The 20,090-nt window shown below is 40.3% G+C and overlaps 1 protein-coding gene across 3 annotated transcripts; it reads left to right on the top strand.

The window, feature by feature from the left end:
• Window positions 1-4,254: 4,254 nt before the first annotated feature.
• Window positions 4,255-19,089, top strand: mlip (muscular LMNA-interacting protein). 3 transcript variants are annotated; one of them, XM_083774870.1, is made up of 12 exons: window positions 4,255-4,488; window positions 9,974-10,114; window positions 10,724-12,325; window positions 13,567-13,638; window positions 13,806-13,883; window positions 13,974-14,057; window positions 14,285-14,344; window positions 14,449-14,490; window positions 14,802-14,864; window positions 15,024-15,146; window positions 16,925-16,978; window positions 18,175-19,089. In XM_083774870.1, exons 1-12 carry the CDS (start codon window positions 4,459-4,461, stop codon window positions 18,325-18,327), a joined length of 2,502 nt encoding a protein of 833 aa, XP_083630996.1. In that variant the 5' UTR covers window positions 4,255-4,458; the 3' UTR covers window positions 18,328-19,089. The 3 variants fall into 3 exon arrangements, with proteins under 3 accessions (XP_083630996.1, XP_083630995.1, XP_083630997.1); XM_083774869.1 differs by having other exon boundaries at window positions 15,024-15,206; XM_083774871.1 differs by having other exon boundaries at window positions 4,256-4,488; window positions 10,724-11,137; window positions 15,024-15,206.
• The last annotated feature ends 1,001 nt before the right edge of the window (window positions 19,090-20,090 follow it).

Genomic DNA, 20,090 nt, shown 5'->3' with positions numbered 1-20,090 from the left:
TTTTCTCCAGGGACCCCCAGAAGCAAAGATTTTAGTTAAATATGTTATATAAAATATAATATAATACTGTATAATATATATACAGTACTGTAGCCCCGCTATGAGCTTGTAGATCTGCTATTTTTGAATAGCCAAAGTGACTAAAATGACTTTGACACAGATGCTTTCCCCCCTGTCTTAGGCTATTCAGTGTGTTTGTGTGTGCAATCACTGTTTATAGTCTACCCACTTGTTTATGTCTTTCAGTCTGATTTGGAGGGTGGCCCTAATTGGACCTTACTTGAACGAGGGCCACGAGACTCAATGAAAATCCGTTCACATCAAGTGGGGAAACACACCATGGCGGTGAGCAGGGCTCTCAACTGGCACGACTTATTTTCGTCAAATTATAGGCCGCTATACTTGAAGCAATTAATTTATTCGCTATTTTGAAGTATTTTATCTCTGGCATGAATCTCACTCCTTAAAACCATAATCCACAATCACACATGCTTATCAAAGCAATCAATCTGCAGAGATTGCTTGTTTTCACAAGCATGTGTGATGTGGATTAAATGAGAAATACACTTATGTGTGTGTGTGTCCCTGAACTTCTTTGAGGCCATTGAGGCGATGGCTATAATCATTTTCTTATTGTGAACCTCGGTGAGCCGTGCACCCGGCAAACTGCATTGTTTGGTTTTTGTTTTCTGCAAATCATGTCGCAACCTGCCTGACTTTTTGATTTCCTTCCAAATGTTGCTCCATTCCCTGGCAATCACATGACAGATTCCACGGATCATCCTCACTCATCCGTCAATCTCAGATGACGAGGCGGAGACCGAAGCTCAGTGTCCTGTGGCCGAGGGAGACGCACTGGAGGGCTTTGACATACAAGACAACCGTATGGTGTCTGATTGTTTCAATACTGCTTTCTACCCACTTTGACCTCAGGACTGACTGACAGACAGGTTCAAGGTTAAACCTTGAATAACTGAAACAATTCAACCAGTGAACCTTGAACCTCTGACCAGCTCTCCATTATTCCTACACATTCAAATCTTCAGTGTTAAAGGACAACTTTGTTACAACAAGGGTTCATTTATTAGTTTGTAATAATAATAATTAAAAGATGAAGTCGTGAAAAATGTCATGTATTGATTTCTATCGTTATAGCGATTTTTAACTGAGGGCCGCGGACATTTGACACAATAATGGAATTTGGGGCATGGAGATCAGGGAAGAACTTCTGCCCCAAATGTTTCACATCGGCCTGTTATAGTGTTGTAGAGGCAGATTTTTGCTAAACACATTTTTTATATATTACTCCTACAGATTTTGTCCAAACATCACACAAACCAAAGTTGTCCTTCAATTTTACTCTGAGTGGTACAAATGGCCATAAGGGTCCATTTGGTTCCATTTGTACATAAATTGATACGTTAACACTGAGAATTTTTATTGTGTACTGAAACATTTTGAATTGAAATAGCTATTAATGATTAATAAGATTTTGCACAAATTTCTGGAATATATGTTTTTTATTTTATTATTACTGTCGCCATGACAGCTATTCCTTTTAAGAGCTCATTTGTTGTTTTATCTATTTATTTACTTGTTTATTTAGCCAGGCTAATTGAATTGCTGCTAACTGTACACGCACAGTGAAGTCCTGAGTGTTATTTTAACCCTTCAGGTTGAATACTGGACTACTCGCCCCGGTGCTTGCCCGTTTTTCCTCCCGGAATTTTCCCCAGTGAGGGGGATAACTTTGTAATATGCTATTGGCTGTTTGTATTCTTTTTGGAAAAATATAAAAAGATACTCCTGTGGAAAGGCTATATTATTTGACTTATATTGAACCTATAAACAATTTAGTATTATTTAGTATATGTAAGGTTTTGCCCCCTCAAATGGTACCTCGTCAGATAATCCCCACATATCCTACAACAACTTCTGTGAACAGACTTCACTGTAGTAGCTTTTCATAAATTATATTTGTACTTAGGCTGTTCTGCTGTCATGAAAGTTTATAGTTAGAGAAATTCAAAGTCCAGCCGTCTGCTGTCCAGCCTCTCCCACCCCTCACTGGGGAAAATTCTGGGAGGAAAACAGAAACGGGGCGAGTAGTCTTGTTACCTTCAGGTTTAATTAACATTCAGGATTTTTGGCTGTGTTCTATAATAATGTGTTAGATGATGGATGAAAGAATGAACCACGTGCTTACCAGAAGCTTTATTTATTTTTTTAGCTTTATTTTTTTAGACAAAGACAAACAAGCAAACATCGAAAAACATGGACACACAGCAAAGTCCAATAAAACCAAAAGACCATTCGACCACATCTCCACGTTTTATATGTTTATAATATAAATGCTGTATGACTGATGCTAGCTACCTCTCCTATGAACCACTGTGCCACTGTAAGTACTGTAAGTAATGGTTGTGGAACGTGTGGTTGATAATGTCTCTGCCCATGACGTTAAGCCCTCATACTTGTTTTATAGCGTGTGCTAAGATAAAATGCCACATGCCTGAAGTTACTGCATGTCAGCAGTGAGAGTGCTTCAGAGCGGTATGACAGAGTGAGAGTGCTTCAGAGTGGGATGACAGAATGAGAGTGCTATGAAGTGTGGTGACAGAGTGAACTCTGCTTCCCATCCAACAGCACATGCAAAATGGATGCAATATCTTATACTAATCCTGCTGCAGAGCAAAACAATGTCCTTTCAGCTTTAACTACCTGCCTTGTATAATTTTGTGGCACTATTACACATTCTGACAGTATTCGTTTCTTACATTAATAGAGATTTCTCAATAAATTTGAGTAAATACACCTTTTTATATTCTCTCTTTTGTACTTGAGATATAAGCAATGTTCTGCATAGGAGGGGTCCCCGGAAGTTCCAGACCCACAGTGTGCCGGCCCGGTTCCGGCGAGCCGTCACGTGTCCTATAAACGGTCGAGAAATGACAGAGTTATCGTGTGAGGGTCCCCAGGGGGTCCCTCTACTGTACTGTACTGTCACTGTACTGTCACACCTGTGTACTGTGTGTGTGTGTGTGTGTGTGTGTGTGTGTGTGTGTGTGTGTGTGTGTGTGTGTGTGTGTGTGTGTGTTAGACTGTGCAACAGAGACACTAGGTGGTGAAAACCAACCAAACGCTATTTTCGTGCTCGAACACAGCCAGGGACACACATAGCTGTCTATAGGGGTGGTTGCACCACTCAAAAACCATCCAGCTCGGGCTTCGGCTGAGGTTTCGGCTGAAGCACTTTTTAATACTTGTTTCAGTATTTTTTTAACCAACAAACTGATGTAAAGAGTGTTCAATAGCACTAATGTAGGAAAAAAAAGAAAAAGAAGAATGGAGTTAGCTGGTGGGGCGCTAGACCCTCCTATATACTGTACAGGTTTAATGTATGCTGTATGCTTTACTTCATTATTTTAATATGTATATCTGTACAGTGGTGGTCTGTGTACATCGTATTCGTATGTGTATACCATACATATATGCTGATAAGTGACGACTCTTTATCAAGGTTTATTACGTTTTAGTATAGTATCTTGCATTTTTTTTGCATGAGATGACTGCTGCTGTCATGGATTGACAGGGGGAGGGCAAAAGCTTGATGAAAATAGACAAGAACAGCTGTGACAGGAATGAAGAATGTGGTATACTTAAAGGATTACCACCAACTCCAGAGGTCTGCTTTCTCTTGTCGATAGGAATGGAGGTTATATACCGGGCTAACAGCAAATTAACTTTGGAACCCTCTGATGATATTTCAATGTATGCTGAAGCCTGATGAATACTTTGGCTGTATGATACAGCACATTATGTACTGTACAGTAGATGTAGAGACCTACCTTTAGTGAAATGTTGGTTATTTCATGGCTACGCAGTAGTTCTCTTATTATATTGTTCAGAGATTGGCAAGTTTAAAACTTGATATGGTCCAAACTGCATTATAGTCAACCATCATAAGATTTATCTTCTACCTGCTCCTTTTCTTTTCTGATGTGGAATATGTAAAAAAAGAAGTAAAATTAATATAATCATGTAAAACCATGACTGAAATGAAATAAATAAATATGAAATGAAATGAAATCATACAATGTCATGATGCCTGACTGTTCATGCATATGACACTAGTTGGACACTGACATCCATCAGACAAAATGTTCAAATGAGGGGGGAAAAAAGAAAAGGAAACTATGCACTGAATCCTTTCCCAGGGGAATGAAGCCCTGTTGTTATCAGTGCCCAGAAGCCTGGCTGCTGTGTGTAAGCTATTTGTGGCCATTATGCGTCTATAAAAGGAAGTCGGCTACGGCTATAGCTATGCACACAACAACAGCAATGCATGTTGAACTTCACTGGAGGGATTGAAAAGCAGAGTGTTTTCAGCACCTGGCCTGATTGATAACATCAAAGGATTTTGGATATAGGGCTACACAGTACTTGAACAAAACGGTCATGGAGGGCTTCAATGCAGGGCTGGGCAAGGTAAGAGCCTTTTAAAACACAAATGCTTTTTGCTCTTGTAAATAAGAAAAACATGAAGGTGTTGGTAGGTGCTGGGACAAGGGTGACATGAAATCCCTGAATGTATGTCCCATATTTGTGTCTAAAATGCACCTTCTGCTTTAAGTTCTGCATGAAACAGCTATTTAATCTCAAACCCGTTGTTTATTTACATTTCATAGGTCTTAAATGTTAATGGTAATCTTCACACTAGCATTGCACATCTTCATCAATCATTTACCCGTCCCCACCACCCCTTCCATGATAAATAATGGATAGCTCAGAGGTTTGAGATTAGAAGAAACATTATCATACACTTTCATGCTACAATGAATGTCTTAAGTTTCTACCAAGAACTGTCTATAACCAATAACCATGCAAACACCCAACTCACCCACTAACCAAATACCTAACCATATTCCACCCTGTCATAAACAACACTTTTGTTTTATTTAAATATTTGAAATTCACTCTAAAACATAATAAGTAACCACATGATGCAAATCGTATGTATCATCATGATGTATTTGAAATCTAGCCTATACACATGCACGCACACTCACATGTGCAATTTGTGCATGCACACACATACATACACATGCACAACTGCACATACAGTACATATATACATATTCACACATACACATACACAACACATACACGTACACGTACACTTTTTAATCGCTCACTACAAATGTTGTGATCAAGACTATAACTGGACTGACATGACACCACATGAGAATGCCTTCTCCAAAACGTTTCACGAGATACAGTGAAATACGACTATACTTCCAACTCAGTTTTGTGGTCCTTTTATTCCCCCAGCTTTATGAGACTCGTGACTGCATTTCACCCACTACTCAACTAGAAGAAACACAGTAGGCCTACACTCAATAACCACGCTCCTATAAGGGCAGCTGGCAATAGGCTCTATTTATGCATCCACTGAGGGGAAATGATTGTCTGTAATTAAACTCTTTCCTTGGCGACACACCCAACTGTTTATGTTCTATCCTCAGCAGCACACTCTGATCTGAGATCTTCTGAAACACAGCATTTCTGATATCTGATTTACTGCAACACATTCAATTGTGGTCTGTTTTCATAGAAATGTATATGGTAGGCCTATACTGTGATATGGAAAGGAATAAATATGTAAAAACCGAATAACCTGTCCTTGAAATTTGGTTATAGGCCCACATCACAAGTTGGTGACAGTATAGTACAGGCATAAGAAGTTGTGGTTGATGACATGAAATCTAGAGCTGCTGGAGAGATATATTATTATTTATTTTGTAATATAAGATTATGTCATTAAAACCTCTGTGCAAAACATGAGAAAACTAACCTTACATTTCTTAAAGTTCATACAGTTTCCTCAAATAAGTCATGCCTAATATACCATACCATCTCTTTAAAAATCATCAGGGAGGGTGGTCTGCTTCAGGAAATGGATACTGGTGTTTGTACACTGGTGACTGGCATGCCACAATAAATAACTGAGTAAGATCACGCACTGTGATATACAACATGCGGGAAAACACAGAAGCTCTCAGCAGTTTGAAATCTGATCTGAGTACGGCATGACCTCCACAACTCTCACAGCAATTAAACAGTCACAGGAGCTGTCATGCAAGCGGGAAGTATCTGCTTCGACCTTTCGCATTATTTACTTTCTCTGTTGTGACTACAGAGGAAATGCATACAGAGATTATATAAGAACACATAGGAAAGGTGACATGACATGACACCTGATTTGTGTGCTCTCAGATATTTCTTTATTTTGTACTTTGAGTGTCAGGTAGGCTATTTCTTTTATATAGGGTCTGTATGTCAAGTCTTCTTCAATACAAGACGATGCCATCATATACCTGCTAAACAGAGCCTATAGGGGTGGATGCATTGTGTGCAACACCATAAGTCAAGTTTATTTTACTTCTCCTCACCAGCATACTGCAGTACATCAAACTGCAGGTGTGCTGGTTAGCAGCACAGGTTCCCCCTCTGTGGACCCCACTTTGAGAACTGTGGCCCTAAGGTACCACTCTGTCACCCTTCCTGTTCATCATCTGTACCTCCGTGGCTCCGCCTTCCATTTCAACTTGGAAACATGTCGCCTTCAGAAGTTATCAGATGACACTGCCATTGTCAAATGCATCACGAATGACAGCATGGATAAACACAATGCCCTTCGTGAAGTAGAGTGACAAACAACAATCACTATTGGCTCAACATATAGGCAAGAATCGCAAGACGAAGGAGCTAGTACTGCCCCAAGAAACAAGAAACCTTCAGCTCCCATCACCATCCACGGGGAGTCAGGAAAGATTGTGGATACCTACAGCTTCCTAGGTGTACGCATAAAGAACAATGTGAACATAGGGCCGACAACACAGAAGCCCTCTACAGGAAGGGAAGGGAAAGCATTTTTCTTTTTCTGAGGAGGCTTGCAGGTCCTCCAACGTCTGAAGTGGCCATTGCCCTCTTCTCGGGGGACAATGAGAGTGTGGCTCATGCAGTGGCATAGGCCTAAGAAAGTTTGTCTAGATTTTTCCAACTCTACTACCTCAGTACAAACTACAATCTGGCGATGAGTGGATGGGAAGCAGGATTTAATGGCGATGATGAGTTGATGAACCGCAGGTGTGTATAGTAGACAGATGTAAGCCAGGAGGCACCAAACATGTCAATCATGTGATCAGTATAAATGCCACTTTCTAGACTTCCACTCTATCCTGTGCTTGATGCTGTGTTTGGTGAAACTCCTACTCCTGTGTTCTACTCCTACGCAGCAGTGAGATAAAGAGTCATATATGGTTATAGGTTTATTGTCAATGGTTTGGTTGGTTATGTGTAAATGTTTTGAAATGCATCTGCTAACATATGCTCTGCTGTATGCTATAGTGGAGCTAACCGAAAAGGGCAGACCTACAACAAGCTTTGAGTTAGTACAGATTTTCCTGTGATTCGGATCCTCTGTTTACGGTTCTGGATTGATGGCGAGCTGACCTGGATTCTGACCCCCTCCTCATATAGTGTGGTATGAAATCCTCATTGTCTTCCAGAAAGACACAAACAAACTCAACCTGTGGTTGACAGTTGTCCTGTGGAACTCACTTTAAAGTGGCCCCCATTTTGTATTTTCTTTAAATGTCATATAGTCCTATTCACTTACACATTGAGACGCACACACAGTCACACACACACACACACACACACACACACACACACACACACACACACACACACACACACACACACACACACACACACACACACACACACACACACACACACACACACACACACACACACACACACACACACTTTTTCAAGGTGTGGCCTTGACACACACATATACTGACACACACACGGTAATGAACTAATGCATGTACGTACCTTGTATAATTAATAGTGTGCATTGCAATTAACACAATAGCTGAATTGCTTCCATGTCGTACTGAATGTTATTTCCTGTTTTGCCAGTACTTTGTGTATGATAGATCGTCATGTTAATTCCAGTTGTGTTGGTTGGCTACTATAGTGGTTCTCAACCTTTTCAGGCCATGATCCCCCAACATAATCATATTTGAACTGGGGACTCCCCACCCTGATAAGGAGTTGAGGCATTCAATTTTGTTGCCTCGATTCCACAGATAAAATAAAAGGTAACAAGACTACTCGCCCGTTTCTGTTTTCCTCCCAGAATTTTCCCCAGTGAGGGGTGGGAGAGGCTGGACAGCAGACGGCTGGACTTTGAATTTCTCCAACTATAAACTTTCATGACAGCAGAACAGCCTAAGTACAAATATAATTTATGAAAAGCTACTACAGTGAAGTCTGTTCACAGAAGTTGTTGTAGGATATGTGGGGATTATCTTACGAGGTACCATTTGAGGGAGCAAAACCTTACATATACTAAATAATACTAAATTGTTTATAGGTTCAATATAAGTCAAATAATATAGCCTTTCCACAGGAGTATCTTTTTATATTTTTCCAAAAAGAATACAAACAGCCTGTAGAGACCTTTTGTTCTTTGTGGTGGTTGACTGAGAGTACCTTTTTCCAACTGACTGGCTTTGTGCAGCAAACTTGACCAAAAAAGGGAAATGAGGAATGTCCAGGCGAAGAATTAAAGTTGAACTCAAAAGGTTTATTTGATCCAAGTTGAAAACAAAAATAAAGATACTTTTAGCATATAACTGTAACTGAGAATAGAAGGAGGTGTAGAACAAAAACCAGACGTAAAAAACTGTGAACCTCCAATCAACAACACCTGGCCCTCTGATGGCCAGGTCATTTATGTCCTCTCTGCCCTGTCTGTAGGGGGTGACAAAGCACACTAACAGGAATGTTAGACATGGCATGATGGCACGTACATGATGTGATGGCCTATAGTAGATCGGCTCCTACACAGCCAATAGCATATTACAAAGTTATCCCCCTCACTGGGGAAAATTCCGGGAGGAAAAACGGGCAAGCACCAGGGCGAGTAGTCCAGTATTCAAATAAAATGGACGATCTACAAGTTCTTTACCTCTTATATTATTTGACAATATGGCCAATGTTTGACCAGTTGTTATAGAATGGTTTGATCCAGTAGGCTCTTTCTTTCTTTCTTTCTTTCTTATTAGGTATTTCAAAAGGTCTTAAAAATGCTTACATTGTCACTTATCTGGGGGTCCCCCCAAAATTATATGGGGACCCCCTGGGGGTCCTGACCCACAAGTTGAGAACCACTGCAATAAGTGAGCTGTGAGTCACTGATATTTCACAGATATTTAAACCAGGTATTTCTGGTGAATGAAAAAAAATATTCAGTCCTGTAAATTAATTATAGAATTTTAAATTTAAGATGATTTATTTGCATGTGTAAAGTAATAAATATAGATATACTGTCATCCACAGCTATAATTAGCCATAGTTGTATACTCTTGTTATAAGAGCAGTGGGAGGGAACATAACATGCTCACTCACAGGAACATAGCTCAGATAACTTACTGAAAATCCTAGGTTGATTACCTTTAGCACACTACCGCTTTCTTCAGAATTAAATCAGAACATTGGCAAGCAGGGAGTAGGTTTCCTCACAAGTATGTAGGCCTACATTATAATTGATTACAGTTTTGAGTTATTGGCCACAAGGAACATCATCTCTTCTATGTATCTCTGTTATAGTGGACCTTTCCTGGCTTGCATGCCAACTAGAATGCTTGATGGGGCTGCTGATAAAATGTCAGCGGGGCATGTGTTTGTACATGTGAACCATATGTGTACTGCTGCTGCTGCTGCTGCATGTGCTCTGGTGACACGAAGCACACCCCCAAGAGAGTCATCATGATCCATGCCTGCTGCTGCTGCTTGGCATTACGTTCAGAGGGTGGCTGAGGGTTACCTCGGGTTTTCTCTGGTTACTCAGTTCAGTTGTTACTTAACATTTTGCTTTGCGTTCTCCTTGCGTCAGAACGTACCAGCTCCCAAGGAGACAGCAGCTAAGGACACCATGTCAGACGGTGGGATTTTCAAGGCAAAGATGGTCTATATCAATTCAGAACAAGACGGACCAAGGAATGGTGTAAACGTGCTCCAAGGGAAGACTTTTCACGTGAGTGAAAGAGCATGAGCTGTTATTGGCATGCCTTGTATAATGTTGTTCATAAAACATGGACAAGAGCTCAGACCTAAATCTAAAACACAACTGTGGCACAGCTGTCAAGGATGAAACCCTGACTGCCTTTCAAGAGGTGTTAATTTAATTACCGTAGATGGGTAGTATAATAATTCAATCAGTTAATCAAATTACGTGATGATGAATATCTACAGAGTGTGTAGGCTATGGATGATGAAGATTAATTTTTGTCATTACAAATGAAAAAGAATAGACAATAGATTTTTAATGACAAAGTTTCAGGTTTTAGACCTGATGAAGAGCCTAGGCTCGAAACATTGTCATCCAAATGTATCTTAACACTGGACCTGTGATTCTTTTCGCCCCATGGGGAAAATAAATAATCTATTTCCATTCTGGATTTCAGTGATTTAAATTTCTTATCGATATATCTACTTTAAAGAACCCTATTGAACTATCCATTTTTATTAGCATATGAATTTCTTTTTAAGGTTTGTTGAACGTTGACTCTCCGGAGTGTCATCATCTTTTATCATGTGCTGAAAAGATTTTTTTTATGTAACTTTCATCTTTGTTTTCTCATAGCTGAAGCATCCCATGGATCACGTGCGTCTCCCTCAAATCACTCCCTCATTCAGTGTTCAGGCTGAAAATACACGCAACCGTTTAGCTGATGGGACGGCTTCCATGGAAACAGCTGTTGATAAACACAGGGGCATTTCCCCACAGCCGTGTCACCACATATCTCTGGGTACTGAGGTTAGCTCCGATTGCTTTGTAAATAGAGCATCGGCATCAGAGGACAGGGCGAGCCCCACAGACTCCACAGACCTGTTTCCCACCCCGGCCTCTTCCAGAGAGTCCATCCTGTCTGAGGGCTGGGACAAGGAGAAAAGCTGGTCCGCCATGCAGCTGTCCAACGGGGACGACTCCTTCAGCCGCACCGTGTCGCCCTGCTCCTCCATCCGCTCGGGTATATTCTCCCCCGCCGTCGTCAGGGTGAGGAGACACGCTTTGGCTCCAGGCTCTAGTCTGCTTCACATGGCCCAGTCTGAGTTCTCATCCTGTGAAAGCCTATCCATGTGCCCGCAGTCGCCACCCTCCCGGCACCGGCTTCCACTCACCCGCCTCTCCCTTCTCACAGCCATTCTGAGGAAAGGTCGCCTGCCTGTCCTGTCGTCTGCTCTGCAGAGGCCTTACTTTCCCTGCTGGCCTATTAACCCTGTGACCCTGTCCTCCTGCAACGCCTGCTCGGCAGCCTCCAGCGTGTCCTCCATTCCCTTTGAAGTGTCTTCCACACCCCAGTCATCAGCCTCTATAGGTAGACCTGTTCACAACCATTACCACGGGGAACCCTATAGATGTCAGACAGCCCCACCCTCTGTCCAGCCAAAGGACCACTACAGTGGCAATCCTCCTTCTCCACCGATAAGGTGCTCAGAAAGAGTGAATTTAAATAATAGAGCCAAATGGGACTTAGCTTCATCTCCTCCCATGATTACACAAAACCTGACTCAATCATTGAACAAGAATGATGCACGGCCCCAAGTTCTTCCCTTCGCACCCCAACGATCTCCGACTACAGAACTCAAATCTCGTTCTCCTGGTCCTGTAAAACATAAAGAAATCTCTGAATCTAAAGCTTACAAGCAACTTCCACAATCATCGGCCCTAACGTCTAAATCAGATTCTCCTGAGCTTGAGTTCAGCAATAATGTCATTAATCTCCGGGGCCATGCAGCCTACAATAACCAACACTTCTCCCGTTCAAAACCCAACTCGCCGGCACCTAAACATTACAAGCAAGAAAGTAGTGAGCAGAGTTCCCAGCCATACGCATCTCTCCCTGAACTTGGTTACCTTTCTCTACAGCAAAGCCCTCTGCCCTCTGGTACATCTGAAAGCAAGGCTTCTACGTTGTACAGCTCAAGTGACAGGCTATCACAATTTCCTAAAGCTCACTGCCTCTCACCTTCCCGCTACACGCCCATTGTTTTTCACGGATGGCCATCACCTGTCAACTCTCGTTGTTCTACCCCAGACTGCTTCACCCTGTCCCCCTCGCCTGCTCCCTCAGCACGTGACCTCCTCACTCCATCTCCCTCTCTCTCCGTTCGCTCCACACCTTCTCCAAGGCCATGGGGTGGAATATCAGACTGCACTGACAGGGAGGGTAAAAAAAGAAAGGTAGACACTCTGCTTGAGATCTGCATGACATCTGCTTATTTAAAGTGAGGCATGAGTTATTGTGCAATATTCTGTATGGTGTGCTTTGGCCAACACTAAAAGTATGATTCCTCTAAACTTTAACCACTAAAGATTAATAAAGAAATTGCAGATCTACAAGATCACGTGTCATACTGTCATACTGTTGAGCCTGCTATCACTGAAACAGCTTTATTTTTTGTATCTGCTCTTATTAGACTTGTATGCTGATGAATCTTATACATTTAACCAATGGCAATGAAAAACATCTTGATGAGATGAGATGAGTTTCTCAGATGAGAAACCCATCACACTACTACTATAGTGCTATGTCCTGTATAGTGCGTGTCCGTCTGTTGCATAACATACAACCCCTCCGTTTAAAATCTAGAAAACGTCCATAATAACGGCTGCATGTGTGAAAGACGCTACCGATGCCACACATTGCATGAGTACCACAGACGAAAAACAGTCTAAGTCCAAATTTCATTCTGACCCCTCCACGAAAAGGCCTCGTTGTCCTGAACCCGTATCTATCATTTATACATTATGGATCAATAGTGTGGACTTAGACTGTTTTTCGTCTGTGGCATTAAGCAATCAGCTTGCTGAAATCTGCTATATTAGATAGCATGATTATGTGGTTGCCATCAGCTTAAAGGGAGACAGTAGATAGGAGCAGACAGGGTCTGTCTGTCTGTCTGTCTGTCTCGCCTGTCTGTTGATAATCTCCCAAACCGCTGCAATGTGGATTTATACGTTATAGCTATGTCATACATAGACAGATGTCGTAGACGTAGATGACAGGCTGGCGGGGCTGGCCACATGAAGTCTGAGATCCACATTGGAGAAATGCAGATTTTTGAGGGGCGCTAGTACCTCCTATCTTCCGGTTTTGTGTAAACACAAACATTGTCTTGTGATTGGCTGATCACCCCATAGCGATGATTTGATTGGCTGAGCAAAGTACATATTGAAGATAAAAGTGAGGGCAGAAAAGTGAAGACAGAAAAGTGAGGACGCAAATTGTGATTGGTCAGAATGAGATGATGTATGATGATAAGATCGCCCCTCACTTCACACGGGTGTGATTTGTTTTTATTTTAAGTTTCATTCTGAGATAGTTCTAATGGTAGAAGAGTATGCCTATGTGCAAGCAACTAAGCACACTTTGAAAAAAAGCTGTTCAATTATTGTATCTTCTTATTTATTTTTTACTCTAGCCACACAAGATTAAGTCAAGCTACAAATCTCTTGCTGCAATTCCCACAAATACAATTCTGTTGGACCAGCAGGTGAGTGAAGCTTTTTTCCCCCTTTTCCCTCCACCCTCCCACATTATAATCCCACACTTAAATTATTGCTATTGCTTATAGATCAATATGTGAGCCCTTCTTACCTTCTTACTCCTGAGCAAAGACTTCTATCTGTCATCTAAAAATCATCATCTCACCTCTCTCAGGCAATTGACGACCAGGTGGATAGAAATGAACATCCAACAGAGACGCTAAACAGTTGTGTCACAGACACCCATTTTGAGGTAACTGTTGACACAGAACAAGACTTCACAGAACACTTCTCACCTGTTACCAATAAAGTGGCCATATATAACTGTTATCTCTTTCTATAGATGTGCTCACCTGCCCAGCTCCGACAGCAGTCAGAGGAGCTTTATGCGGCCATCGATGAGATATTAGAAGATTCCATTCCAATAGTGAGTTCAGTCATCCATAGCAACGTTGTAACATTAGGCTACAACATAGTTGCACTCTATATTATGAAACCGTTTTAGATTAGATTAGATTAGATTCAATTTATTGTCACTGCACATAGTATACAAATACTTTTGACAATGAAATGAAGAGTGGCGTCTAGCCAGTAATGTATACAGAGTAATTTTAAAATTTAAAATATTGTTTTAATTTTTAACAATCACTTAAGTGCCATACTTCCCGAGAGCCTCAACGCCTCAAGGAATCGGTTCACAAAGGGTCTCTACAGGTATGTAGGTAGTAAGTAGGTTTACAGCCTGAAGCAGGCAGCTTGCAGTTTAATAAGCATGATGCAAGGGGTATTATAATAATACCCCTTTTCTTTTTTTGCAGCAAAATACGTCGATGCCAAGATTGGGACGTGAAACTAAATATGTGAGTGAAAATTCTAATGTTATTTATTTAATTTGAGGGCTCCTTGACATGAAAAGGTGCAAAAGTGTATACAGTATAAACAGCACTAAATATTCTTTCATAGAGTAAGTGTTTTGAATGTGTTTTTAAAAATCACATTATAAGGAGTCTGCATGTTTTTCCAGTCTTGAGATATTTGCCATTGTTCATTGATTTTAGCGTCTTAATATATATTTGATAATACAAATGGCATTTCCATGTAACATCTAGTGGGTGTGTGATACTCAAATACAATAGCAAATAAATTGTTCATATTGTGTCCGACCCCTTAGGCATCATTATGCAGCTTTAACTCATCGACTTCAGCTGAGGGAAAATTGCTGGATACTAATAAGGTAAACATCTAATTTAATTAATAGTTTTATGAACAGCATGCTTTACTAAAGCCATACTTTGTACGGCATTGTTTTCACTTTGACGCTTTCTCCAGAAATAACTGTTAGTAAGACAATAAAAACCTCAATGAATACTGTAATCATTGCATTTCTCTCCAGACAAAACCTGGGGTTATTCGTCCCTTGAACGCGATTCCCAAACTAACAGTAGAAGATGAAGAATGTCATCCCAACCCCTTCAGACAATATGTTGCAGAGTCAACTGTAACTGACCAGAAAATGGTAGGTCTGCCACAGAGTTGGATATTGGATGGATCCCAAAGAAACACATCTGTGTTTAGGGTCAGTATGCTTTTGCATGTTAGTGGTAATACACCATATAGTGTCATAATTGCCACATATGTTGTTGATGTTTTATGCTTACAAATAATCAGTGGATGTTGTCTGCATATCAGTTACCTAATCAAACCACATTAGCCATAGCATCCCTATTGTGGGCATGTCATAATATGTGAACATTCCACAAGAACATTAAAAATAGCAGATCTATAAGCTCACAATGCCACTGGCACACATTGTGAGCTTGTAGAGCAGGCCCTGAAATTGTATTAGTGCTTCCGATTCCATTTCAGAGTAAGCAGATCGAGGCAGACCAGTCTGTCAAGGAAAAATAACAGATTGCAGAATTTTGTGATTGAGTGGAGTATTCAACAAAGCTGTATAATAATATTAGGGTAGGATTCGCTCTTTCTGAAATGCTTTCTAAAATCCTGAAATGGAATGTCAAATGTTTATAAAATAAGGGGCATAATTAGAGACCCATTTAATTAAAATCCATTTGGTATTGTTGACATGTAATGCCGTTAAATAATCTTGTAAGCAGATGTCTGTGTCTGTGTACTTCATTCACAAGTTCACAACCACAATTTGGTTGCCAGGTTGTCGGTTGATGTGATTGTAGGGTGGGTGTGGGTAATATTATACGCTTGTACGTGATATTATCACCCTACAACACCCACCCTACAATCCATTCCATTCACTACCGTTCAATGGGAGAGAAGTAGATTAGCTTTCCATCGCACACATACTGTAGCATATCCATCCAAACATATGTACATGGTATTTCAAATAAGGTGCATGAGTGTAGCAGCTGGTATCGGTTCCTAGACATTAGTACAAGAAGAGTATCAGTGCAATATGGTTGACCCCACTTGGCAAGCTTTTGGCATTTGGTAGTTTTCTTTCAGTGAGCCAAGTCACGGACTTACTCTTTCAGTGAGTAATTCAAATGACAATCTGCCAAGACAACATAGTGATGCTTTGGATGCCGCTGCATCCGTTGGCCCTTAAGCAGTCACACCTGGCATGAGTCCAATTAATTAGACCAATGTAGGTGTGACTACACACACCCAAGATAAATCTTATCAACCATCCTTGTGCACGCACGCACGCACACACACACCTGCACCAGAGAGAAAGCGCCTCTGTCATGACTCATGAGTCATGACAGGTAGGTTACCTTATCTTAGTTCTAACATCTTATTCCCAGTGCTTCCAAGTGGCATACATTACAGTGCTTGCCACGGCTTTAACCGTAATGCATAAAGCCACATGGAAACAAGATGAACTAGAAAAAGTGCCCTTCTGGGCACACACACGGACACACGGACGGACACACGGACGGACGGAGTGCAAAACATACTCTCCCCCCATGCCTTCGGCCTGGTGGAGACAAAAAACAACCTGTCGTGACAAAGGCTCTCCCTGAGTGTGTGCTCGCACGTGTGTAGGGCGGGGAGCCGATCTATCCTGTGTGCCTCGGTGCACAACAGGTGTGTCGTCACACCCAGCTTATTTTGACTATACATGACTGCTTAAATCAGCCACCATGACTTAATCCTCTCAAAGAAGAATGTGCGTGATACGATCCCACTGTATGGTGATGGTATCCAATTTGGTGAAATGTCTGAGCTATCTACAGTAGGCCTACTAAAATAACCTGATGTTCATTTGTCCTCCATGCCTTTTTGTCTTCTGTTCTGTTCTTGGACTTCATGCAGCCATCCCACCCTATTGTGACAATCCATGAGAATGAAGCACTGATTTCCAATAAGGTAATATAATGCATATTATGCATGTACATTATATCTACATATTCTTCTGTGCTGTTTATAGTATTTTATGTTCATTCTGAAAAGAAAGTGTAGCTCACTTAAAAGGCATACATTTCCCACAAGCTGCAGAGAACTGAAAACTCAGGTAGGCTACCTGAGAAGGCTATTGTTTCCCAGTCATTTACAGTTGAGTTATGATATTGTCAGTGCAGAGTTCTTATTTTTTTCACTTAATTTGTATTGATGAAAAGACAGACAACAACAAAAAAAGACAATACGAAAAAAGAAAAGGGAGAAAAACTAAAAACAAGGCTGCATTATTCATATTACAAGATGCATTCATTGAAATCCTCATTATCGCTATAGGCTGAAAGAAGAGATCCCACTTTTCCCACTTTTTATAGAACTTATCCTCTTGTAGTCCAAGTATGAATATTAGTTTTTCCATAACGTACAGTTCCTCAGTAATGTCCATCCAATGTTCTTTCGTTGGTGGGTCCTGTTGGTACCAGCGTCGTGTGATCGCTTTCGATTCTGAAGGTTTGTTTAACATACATACAGGATGTACTGTACATTATCACCTGTATGTTTGCACACTGATGACAGGATTGTGACTTAATACTGACCTACATTCTCATGAGACATTAAGGATCAGGATTATACTTAATGTCTGAATTATAGGCTTTGAGTTTTGCATCTAATTTGAAAACCAACTACAGTTTATGAGTGATGTAGCCTAACATACTGTAGGCAGTTATAGCAGCTTTAGGCATTCACTGCTGATTGCTGAACGAAAACAGGTTAATTCAAGGCCAGGGTGGATACAACAGATATAGGGATCTGTGGCTGGTAGCTACTAAAGATGGTGGATGTTAATGCTATGCAGGGATGTGCAGAGAATGTTAGAGAGGCAGGGGCTGAAATTCCCTGAAAGGGCCCTTTTGGCAAAGAATCGCAAAAATAGCAGATCTACATGCTCACTCTTGTAGATCAGCTATTTTCAGGGTGAAACTTGGGGTTAAACTCACCTTAAGAAGAATAACAAAGCTGCTGTCCAATTCAACCAACACACTGTTGTGTGAGAAACAATGAGGCAATTCCATATAAGTATTCAAAATAAATCAATTTCTCTCATCACAAGTTGAGATTCTCTGTTAGTGTTAGTTGGGTATTCCATTTATAACTTGTTCTTTCAGCTGGAAAGCGTGCTTCCTGATGAGACAGATGAAGATTCAAATGAAAATCATGAAGGCCACACTTCAAGCATAGAGAAGAAGCAGGAAAAAGAAAACACTTTCTCAATGTCTGCCTTGCTCATTACCGAGTCTGAAGACCATGGCACACTATGAAACATGTATCCATCCTGGCAAGGTACTTGCAACCTGTTTGAACCACTAGATGTAAGTTGTTGAGGGACTCTTTTGACATGTAGAATTGTGAAAATGAAAATTGTCATTGTGTAAACACTGAGGACTTTTTTTTTTCCTTTTGTGTATTTAAGTATCTTATATTACAGGACATTTCATTTCATAGTTATAATCTTAAGGTTATGACAAGTAACTCGTGATTGGACTCGGAGTCAAACTAATGTATAGTATAGAGACATTCTTGAATGTGGCCATGCAATGTGCATGATTTCTATCAGCAATAATGGAGTGTCATGTAATGATAAAGATGGATGATGTATGTATAAACATGCTGTCATACATTATAACATTTCTCTGGTGTCTTAGAATGGCTTGAAAAGTCGGTGCTCTAGTTAAATAATAGCCAAATCAAGTATTTTATGGATATACTGCCATATTCGATCATACTAAATTAACAGCAGTCAGTGTTTAATTACTGAAAGGGACAAATGATACTTTGACCATGTTGCTTCATTGTAATTTCCTCTAAATATGACAATTATTTTTTTAATTGATGCAAAAGAAAGCGAAAAACATTTTAGCCAAAAGTATTATTTACTTACTGCTAAACTCGCATAATGAGCATACCTTTATTGGTTGGTAATTTTACATTATTTTTATACAAAAAGAATACACTGTATCTATAGGGTGTTTTTTTATGGTTCATAACTATTTGATTAAATGCTGTGGCATATAACATTACAATACTGACTTATTGACTATAAGTTCATATGTCTCAACTCCTGTTTGGAAATCTTGTAACAATTTATAAGAAACTCATGTGTATTGCATAAATATGTATTTATTATTATTCTGTTTCCAATGTATTACCTTCATTTAAAGTCATGTTGCTGAGGGTCATGTTGCTGGGATCCCCCAGGGGTCTATTATTGGTTTGATCCTTTTTTCCCTCTACCCAAATCTCTTTACCAAAAGAGCTCATTTTCAAGCTCACAACGTATTGCGTTGTGACACATTGTAAGCTTGTAGATCGGCTTTTTTTTGTGACAAATAATCATCCCATGCAGAATAGTACTGAGATGCTACAGTTCATGTGGTTAAATAACACTACTGTATGCCAAACAGTTTTTACATAGTGGAGATACTGTTACATCCTGGTGAGTCCACATGAACTGGGGTATAGTTAGTGCACCAGTTCCTTTCCTACCAATAAATGTCCAAAATAAAACATTCTGTTTCTCTTTTCTTCTCTTTGTTCCTCTTGGTCTATATGATGTTAATAATAGATACCTGGAAACGGGTTGCATATTCTGATTGGTTGCCATGCCACTGTCAAGGACCCCCAAATGAATATGTGCAGGCATATGTGAGGCATTCTGAGCTTGTAGATCAGCTATTTTCAAATAGCTGATGTACAGTATAGTACTAGTAGTGCTGCACAATTAATCGAAAAAAGATCAAGATCGAGATTCTCATTTCTAAATTTGAGCCGGAATCGTGCAGCACTAGTTGGCTGTCAATTCTGTTTAGTTACTCTTATGTTTTTGCCAGGTTTAAGTCAAGCACTTTGTCTATTTAAACTTTAAATGGCTTTAAAATTTAAAGCCACAGTAGTTGGCTCCAGGTGCCACATTTTGAATGTAGAAATGTTCAGCAACTATACGTACAGACTAAAGACAATGCATATTTTCATGGAAGAAATGAGAATCATGTCAATTCTTGTGGAGGAAAATCAAATCACATTT

This window comes from Protomyctophum parallelum (assembly GCF_964188405.1).
Source record: "Protomyctophum parallelum genome assembly, chromosome: 10".
In the NCBI taxonomy this organism is placed as follows: Eukaryota; Metazoa; Chordata; class Actinopteri; order Myctophiformes; family Myctophidae; genus Protomyctophum; species Protomyctophum parallelum.
This window is presented reverse-complemented; position numbering and strand designations above follow the sequence as displayed.